Source organism: Hypomesus transpacificus, chromosome 16 (genome assembly GCF_021917145.1).
Source record: "Hypomesus transpacificus isolate Combined female chromosome 16, fHypTra1, whole genome shotgun sequence".
Lineage (NCBI taxonomy): Eukaryota > Metazoa > Chordata > Actinopteri > Osmeriformes > Osmeridae > Hypomesus > Hypomesus transpacificus.
This window is the reverse complement of record NC_061075.1, coordinates 4,309,216-4,318,012: the sequence shown is the minus strand read 5'-3', so window position 1 is coordinate 4,318,012 and position 8,797 is coordinate 4,309,216. Positions and strand designations below refer to the sequence as shown.

Sequence of the window (8,797 nt, the reverse complement as noted above, 5' to 3'; positions counted from 1 at the left end):
TCTAGAGTCCATTAAGGCTTGTGTTAGTTTGTGCCATCTTGGCTTCACAGCTTGTCAGTGCTAAAAGCTAAACGCCTTACATTATAGTCTGTCAGAGAGCCATGGATTGAATAATTCCCAACAGGTCTGCTTGGCAAAGTTGAGAGGAGTAAGTTTGGCAGACCAAGATTTCTTGCCTGTGAACAAAGTGTGAGGAAAAAGACGAAGAATAACTTGATAAAAGAATGTGACGAGAGCACGTCTTCAGAGTTTTTACAGTGTTTAAACAGTTTCCCTTACTGTATATGGTGAACGTGCAACAGATTATACAGTCTAAGTTGTTTGGCCATATGAAAGCCTCACTTGTCAAAGTTCATTGTTTTACTGTAACAAAATAATTTGCCACCAATGATGTATTGAATGATATTTGTGAAAGTCACTCTGTTTGAGTAAATCAAATTACAATGTAGTCATGTGGAAAGAATGAAAACAATTCTCGTTCTGCAGGGAGATGATTTGGTGTGTCCCTATGTGATGGGAGTACATTCTAAACTGAGGGTGTGTGGATAACGACATTTGCGCAGATTAAAGCTCTCCCTTGTGTTTTAAGGAAGTACCGATAGATCATCGGTTCAGAGTGGAAATGGAGGAACAGCATGCTCTCAATGAGTTTGCTGTAGAATAACAGGACCAACAGGAAAAGACACAGAGAAGGCACAGTGTCCAGACAGAGATAGACAGACTCACACCTCCACCCCATCGCGCTCTGTGGCTTTTTCTGCATGGCTGCGGGAACACATCATGCGAAGCTGCTGGGGCAGAGGGCAGATGGTTCGGAGGGTGAAATGTACTGTCGAGGCGAGTCTCGAGGGAGGGGTGTGTGTGTGTGCTTCTGTAAGTGCGTGTGTGTCTGCGTGCGTGCGTCTGTCCGAGTGTGTGTGTGTGTGCGTCTGTAAGAGTGCATGTGCATGCATGTGTCTCTGTGTGCGTCTCTAAGAGTGTGTGTGTGTGTCTGTAAAAGTGTGTGTTTGTGTCCGTCTCTAAGAGTGTGTGTGCCTCTGTAACAGTGTGTGTGTGTGTGTGTGTGTGTGCAGCGGGAGCGTGGGAGGGTTGCTCAGGTGTTCCAGTGTTCTCTAGAGGTTAGGGTGTTAAGACAGCATGATCGCAGATCCTATGTTTATATTCCCAGACGCACAAATATTCAGCAGGGTTCGAGACCGAGTTCACACACGAGAGGGGTGGGGGGGGGGACTAGGTCGAAACCAGGTCCCCTAACATGGAAGTTTAAGGGTAGGTTTTCATATTTAGGATTTACACACAACAAACATCTACATGAGAAGCTTTTTATTTGACTCTTCCTAAGGACAGCACTCCTCAGAACATGGACTGAGATCCCCACCTAGTGTCCAACCTTTCAAAAACCAAAGCACTCCATTTTCTATGACCTCATATCCCAAACAGACAACAAATGGAAGGAAGAGTAGGAAAATAAAGGTACAGATTTAAACCCCAAATTCTTCCGAAATCATCAGTTTTAAGGACTTTCGGTTTAAAATGTCCTTGTTGTTTAGTTGAGATTAGGCCAGCATAGTGAGTAAAATTCACTCAACAAGCACTGACCCTCACGATAAGCCAGCAGATAAAACATATTTTTTTAAGTGGGCCACCAGATGAGAGTAGGTGGGGTATTCTGTCATATAAAGTCACTGTTAGTAAGAATTCAGAGAGGCACACAGCATTCTCCAAAACAGTCAACAGCCAAGACCAGCAGATATCAACCTGTCGAGCCAGCATGAGGTTTGGAATTGGAAACAGAACGAGAGTCCATGCTTCAGACGGCACGCCACGCTTTTCGAAAAACCGATTTTCTTCCTTTCTTGTTCCCTCCCCCACCTGTCAGAGAATCTTAATAAGCCCTGGAGGCACCTCGTCATGCGAATGCACATCTGTCAGTGTTGTACCAACGTCAGCTAAAAGTTGTACATGAGAGAAACTATAAATGGCCATGCGAAGGGGGGTCTGCTTCATATGAACAAGGGGGACCTCTAGCGGTTGGTGATATGTACTGTACTCCTCTCCGCTGTGTTGAACTGGGAGCAAGATTTTGGGCAACATATCTGTAGAATGTGATCACAATGTTATATCGATACTGAAGCTAAAGTACATTTAAAGACACATTTAGCCTTCAGCCTGAGTACTACGTTTGGAAAGAAAGTGTTTTCATTCTCAAATTGATTTGGGCTGATTGGTGAGAGCCATGGTTTCCAGAGACAGCTTGAAAGCCTGGCGATGACACTGCCCCTTCTTCTACGGGACAAGTGCCTTGACTAGTGATTTGTGTGATCATAGGTGGCCTCAAACTTCCCTCTCTCTCTCTCTTTTTCATATGCCACTAATGCCTGTCACCGCTAAAAGCCTATTTAATATCACAATATTTCAGTTCTGATAGAATGCCAAAGCTCATGGGCAGAGCATTTGGAAACCTCTGACAGCCATTTATAAATAATGTGTGTGTGTGTGACACCTTATGCCCAGCCAAAGTCTCAGGCCATAGATGTGTCTTACTATTGTATTATTGATGCAATATTCATATTCTAGCCACAGAAACGAAGGCAGTTTTTAACTGGTCCTATATTTGCTTGTATCGAGGACTGAATGTGAAGTGGTTCTTCACATTCACACACAAAAAATATCCCTTTGTGCTGTAGTAACGTGGCATTATAAGGCGAAAGTGTCATTTATAAAAATATGTTTTACAGGCTGTTAACTTGGCTATACCACCAGATGGCAGTGTTTGAATATACATTTCCGGATGATCACAACGCCCACGATGTAAATAATCCTTGCAACAGTACCACATGGTTTTTATTTCCTCATGGTAACATGTCATTTTTTATTCTGTACAACCCCAAAATACTCGTAGTGCTTTTTTTGTACATCAGTGGATGCAGGAAAAAGCTCATGCTATCACCAACTGATAAAGCTATCACTTCCACTGTTAGTACTACAATTTTATTTGTCAGCCCTCACATTCAGGTGCTCAGGCTTCGTAGAAACACTGGTCCCAGTTTCAAATGAATCAAACACAAAATATAATTTCTCTCGCACACACACATTTAGAAGATCTAGAACCGTAATTAAAGGTACATGATGGCGGACAAAAACAAAATGTATATCGTTCATGCCCTAATAATACACTTTTAAATGCATTTTTATTGAGGCATTTAACAGAATAACAAGCACGTGGGGAGAATTGTTGATCATCACAGTGGGAACAATCAACACAAGGATATAATAAGAGGTCATTTGTGTCACCCAGGCACCCTTTTAGGATAAGGGCCCCACTTGGCTGCCAGCACTAATGGAGAATGGAGTGTTCAACTCATCACAAAAGACAACAGTGCTTGCAGAAAAGAAATGTATCAGGATAAAATCATGCATCTAGTACTTTCATACGGCTGTTTATTTATTGTTTTAATATCTGAAAATCAAGGTAATTCATGGAATTGTTGTGCAACGCAACAGCATCCTCCACCTTCTTTACAATAGGACACAAAATGGTTGCTGCGATGGTGTAAAAAGTGCTTGCAAGAAGTAGACTTTACAACAAAGGGAGTGAATGATAGTAGGCGCAGTACTGTCGGAATCATGCACGTCTCCAAATAAGTGATGTGAGAAGCCAATTGCTCTGTCCATTGAACTGAACTCACAGCTTTACTGTTCTGCAATGGGGAGATCAAATACCCCAGTGAGTCTAAACCTAGAATTGTAGTCTTGAATGGAAACGAAAACAAACAATTAGCACAGCAATAATTCGTCCCTATTTTGGGCTTAAAGCCAAAACAGGGGAAACCGTATCATCATTATAGTCTGGTGATTGATAATGTGCCTATAAAAACAACAGATCTTTTTTTTATAAGCAATTCTTGGATAAAGACTTATTAATCTTTGTGTACTCCAGATGTACCCATCAAACCATAAACTTACTGTCCCCAAATACACCTTTTTCATATTTTCAGAAGGATTCAACCCTTCACATCAGTTGCAAGGATATCAATTATCAGACTTTTGTCTGTTGTTACAATCTTTTCAGAATGAATACTTTCACATGACAATGCTCAAACACAGTACTAAGATTCCTTTGGCACTTTATAATAAGGCTGCATTACCAACCATGTAAATACATATCAATAACAACATTTGAGTTACATAGGAACTACAGAAATATAGTTACAATTCATCACAGCTCAGGGGTACAAAGTATTATTGCATGAGTGAAACTATGTACGGGGAAGACTGGACCTTTGAGGGGTGTATTGGTGTAAACGCTGAACTTATTTTGATCAAAATATCTTTTTCATTTAGCAGAGGTTTCTATCCAGAGCAATGAGCAGGACAGTTGCTAGCAGTACAGGCTGGACAGCAGAGTTGAGCCATTCCAGTTTACCTTCTAGGCCTAGCATTTACCAGTCCTGGTATGGTAAGTCTTCCTTAAATACAGTTGTGGTTGCTTCCTCTGACCTTCATGTCTCAGAGAGACTTTGCTACTACTACTGTGACTGAACTGGTTATTGTTATCGTCAAGGTGTAAATGAATTCTCTCTTCAATCAGCTGGTTGTCTAAAAGGGGTGGGAATCTTTTGGTACCTCACGATTAAATTAGAATTGATTCTTAAGGCCAAGATTTGATTAAAAATCTATTCATGATTTTTCGGGGGGGAAAAACTAATGTATGTACATACATTGTATGTATATATACATACAACTAAACATTAAAAAAACTGATTCACATACATTTGTGAATCGTTCTGAATTACTAGCAGACTGAATCGCGATTCAAATGTGAATCGATTTGCCCCCCCACCACCCCTATTGTCTAACCTTTATAAACCCAGAACCTGAACCGGTAAGTCCCACTGTTCTAGTTAAGACACACAGCACGTCATTCCACACCTACTATGTTGGATTTGTCACTCTCTGCGTACTGGGCAGCACCACGAAACCATTTCGCCGCGACTTCCTCCTCGCCAAGTTCCCAGAGCCGACAAAGGTGGCGGATGCCCGTCTTCGCCGTGGTCATCAAGTACTCCTCGTTCTCGGGCTGTTGGACCACAGCATGCCGGGCCAGGACGAGGGACTGGCAAAAGCGGCACAGCACCAATAGGTAGAGAGCCTCTTTCTCCGCCTCGTTGAGGGGGAAGACGCTCTCCCAGCCTGCCAGCACAGGGCCTCCAACGTCCAGGGGACTGGGGTTCTCGATCATCATGTACATGATGGCGATGGCTAGCTCAAACACATAATACCCGCTGCTCATGTCGCCAAAGTCCAGGATGCCGGAGATCTTGTAGCCAGCTGAACCGTCGGGTTGCGCCAAGATGTTGTGGTCGTTGAAATCTCCGTGATTGATACCTGAAATCCAGATAGATACTGTAGATGTAGTCTGGGGTCGTTTTCCACTCCAGTAAGCTAATCAAGGGGACATTTAATACATTTTGGGATTTAGCAGACGCTTGTATCTGAAGCGACTTGAAAGAAAGAGCTTTACAAAAGGTAGGTCAATGATCAGAAACAGTGTGGGTAGCCAAAAGATGACGCATACATTGTGAAAAGCAAATGTAATACATAATATTTGTCATTAGTCTTGAATAAAGATGACCAATGACACCCCATCATAGCCTTCCTGCTTGACCTCATGATCGACTTCTGTCGGTCATTACAAAAAAAATGACGACATACTCACACTTCCTAAAATAATCTAGTTTGGGAATGACGCGTGTTCTGTACTGCTCCATGACTGCCTTCACCACTTCCTGAACTGGGTCTCCATCCATTAAAGGGATGTAGGGCTCCAGGAGTGGAATACTGGACAGGTTCCAAATGAAGTTTTTCCTCTGCAGACTCGGAAGCTGAGGATGCTCCATCTGGTATAAACACACAACCAAGAGTCGGCCATTGACTAAGAAACAGAACCGATGAAGACCAGTCAAAAGACATACAGCTGGTCAAACAGATCCTTCGATGAATGTGATTATTTGTGCAACGCATCACTGGATGAAACATGGTCAACTTTCATTCTCAGACCAGCTTGAAAAGCCTGTGTCACGGGTTGCAAGACTTTGGTTTGACAACTTTCTTGAACGGTTGATGTAATTACACATACCTCCTGCATGATTGTGTCTATCTTGGCAGCCATTTTGCCTACTTCATACAGTACTTGCGGTGAGCAGGGGATCTTTGCAATGACGGACCCAGGCAAATAAGTCAGTAGCCGGACAAGGTACTTATGAATGCCAAACCCACAGTCTGCCAGAGAATAGTTTGATATCATTTGATTAGGTTCACATTATATTTACCTGTACTCAAATATTTACTTGTGTAAATACTAGGAGTAGACATGCAGTGCAGTGGAATGTGTTTACAGATTAAATGTGTTCCAATCCAATACAATCCAGTTCTTGAGCAGTCAATATATAAAGCTGTGTGACTGGTCTTCCCTACCGATCTCTTCCAGACTCATGAGTTGTCCTGTGCAGGTGGGGAGGGCTGTCTGAGCTGGAAGACCCCGCTGGTGCAGAAAGGTCATGGCGTGGGTCTGCAACTCCAGCAGGGTAGAGTTTTGACTGTCAGCAGAGTTCATCACCTTCAGCACATACTCCCCACCTTCGCTGGTACCCACAAAGAAGTTTTGATCGTCGTAGCTGGGAAGTGAGCGAATCAGCGATGGGGTCAAGCCGAACACACGCTTCACCATCTCAGACACCTGGGGGTGACTGAGGTTTGGCTTGGAGTTCTTTACTGACATTTTGGCTGCAAGTAAATGTATATTTAGAGGCCTTGATATGAGGCAGAGCACTTAATGATTAAGCATCGACTGAAATTCCGGCAGAATTAATAAAGTGCACTTCCACTAACCTGTTCAATTTAAAACTTTTTTTCACAGACGTCAACCCCCGACACTTCAACAAAGATACCGATTTCTAATCAATGTAGCTAGATATCGTTCATGGTTTTAAACTGAATGATGGTATGTAAAGAAGTGAACTGCGATTCTAACCAATGACTCCATCAAATGCCATATCAAATGCACAATGAAAATGATTTTGTTTTGTCAAATGTTACGCTGTAATAAGTAAACCACATGTTCCATTCTATATAATAGTGACACTGCTATAGCTAGCTACTTTGCGTTGGTCCAAAGTTCACACATTTACGCCAACAACTGTGCCCATGTTCGAAAGCCACTATATTATATTCATCTGGCTATAATGTTGAATGTCTACGCAAACCGAAATCACACTATATGCATGTGCAAGTGAGATGTGATTAGTCAATGTTTTGGATAGTAGGCAAATGAATCCACACAATGTTCTTTCTGACCGCTGGTCGCTTTGGATAAAGGCGTCTGCTAAATGAATAAAAGGTCATTCTGCCCAGCTCGTGTTTCTTAACTGCAAAGGCAAACTGATTCAGTCAGGTTCAATGTTTCCATCAAAATACTAACCTTCAGGTGTGTAGGCTACTGTTGCTGGATAATTTAAAATGTTTGCAGAAGTAGTACGTAGGAAGACAACGTCACGTTTGCCTCGATGAGGCTGCATTCAAGGTCAACAGCGTTGGTAACGTTTTGTGCGTTACGTTACCGGGCCACTCTTGCAACATTTGCTTTGCTGTCTTTTACCTTGTGGGTCATAAGTTGTGATAGGAAGTTCGGATCAGTTTACTGTTTTGTTTTTTTTTTGGGGGGGGGGTCAAAATAACAAAACCTGTAATTATTACTTGTGAACAAATATCATTAACTTACTAAACCTAGTCACGCGTAAGTGAACGAGGTAAACACATCTTTTCTGTTTCCTTCTCTGAGCCTATAGGTCACGTGAAAAATGATCCAAAGACCTGTACCCGAAGACCGAGGCAAAATGAACGAATCATTTCTGTTTCCTCTAGTTAGCAGTACTGAGCCTATGCAGGTGGTCACGTGAAAAACGATCCAAATACTCTACTCCCGACTCGTACCCGGCAGATGAACGAATCGTTCACTTTCCAACCGTGTCTTCGGATTCATGTTTCGTTCTTCTGCCAACCGAGTCTTCCGATCAACGATTCGTTCATCTGCCGTATGAGTCTTCGGATAATTTTTCACCTTACCTAGGCTCGGTACTGCCTAGCAGTAGCCTACTTACTCCCGAATCATACTAATGAACGACACATCACGTCATAAGACGAAACGCCTAATAACTTGCATTCAGTGAAATATAACGTATTATAATGTACAGTATAATTTTATCCTGGAATCATTTTCATACATCTTCAGATATGCTATCTAACAGGAATCCAAAATCTAGGGTGGTAGTACACCAGGAGACAAACCCTAATTCAACTCATACAATACTCATATTACTAGACTGTTAAACTGGGGCCAGTTGAACGGTTAGAAGAGCCAGTTACATGAAACATTATTGTTGTCATATGGTTCTTCACTGCATTGCATGCATTAACAGGCAAAATACCATGTTTATAATTATTCAGACATTACATTTAAGGGGTTATCACAGGGGGGCATTCCTTGTGACAGGGTTATAACCATTTAAATGGGAAATATTAAATCTGCCTGGACAGTAGAGTGATTCTTCTCGTGTTGAGGTTAAGGCAGAAGTGAGGTCAGCTTGTCATCCTGTAAACAAGAACATCAAATAACGAATGGGATGACCCAGCCAGTCATGGCCAATCATTGTTCATGAAATGGTCTAAAAGTCCGAAGGCTATACAAATCCTTTGTATGATTTTTTTGCAACAGTAACTGGCAGCTCAGCACAGATAC

The 8,797-nt window shown here is 42.2% G+C and overlaps 1 protein-coding gene across 2 annotated transcripts; it reads right to left on the bottom strand.

Annotated features, from left to right (window-relative positions):
• Nucleotides 1-2,863: 2,863 nt before the first annotated feature.
• hykk.2 (hydroxylysine kinase, tandem duplicate 2) lies at nt 2,864-7,559 on the bottom strand. Of its 2 annotated transcripts, XM_047036885.1 has the most exons (6): nt 7,481-7,502; nt 6,892-6,935; nt 6,478-6,786; nt 6,140-6,282; nt 5,720-5,900; nt 2,864-5,388 (listed from the first exon to the last, which is right to left on the bottom strand). In XM_047036885.1, exons 3-6 carry the CDS (start codon nt 6,779-6,781, stop codon nt 4,922-4,924), a joined length of 1,095 nt encoding a protein of 364 aa, XP_046892841.1. In that variant the 5' UTR covers nt 6,782-6,786; nt 6,892-6,935; nt 7,481-7,502; the 3' UTR covers nt 2,864-4,921. The 2 variants fall into 2 exon arrangements, with proteins under 2 accessions (XP_046892841.1, XP_046892840.1); XM_047036884.1 differs by lacking the exon at nt 6,892-6,935 and having other exon boundaries at nt 7,481-7,559.
• Between the last annotated feature and the right edge of the window lie 1,238 nt (nt 7,560-8,797).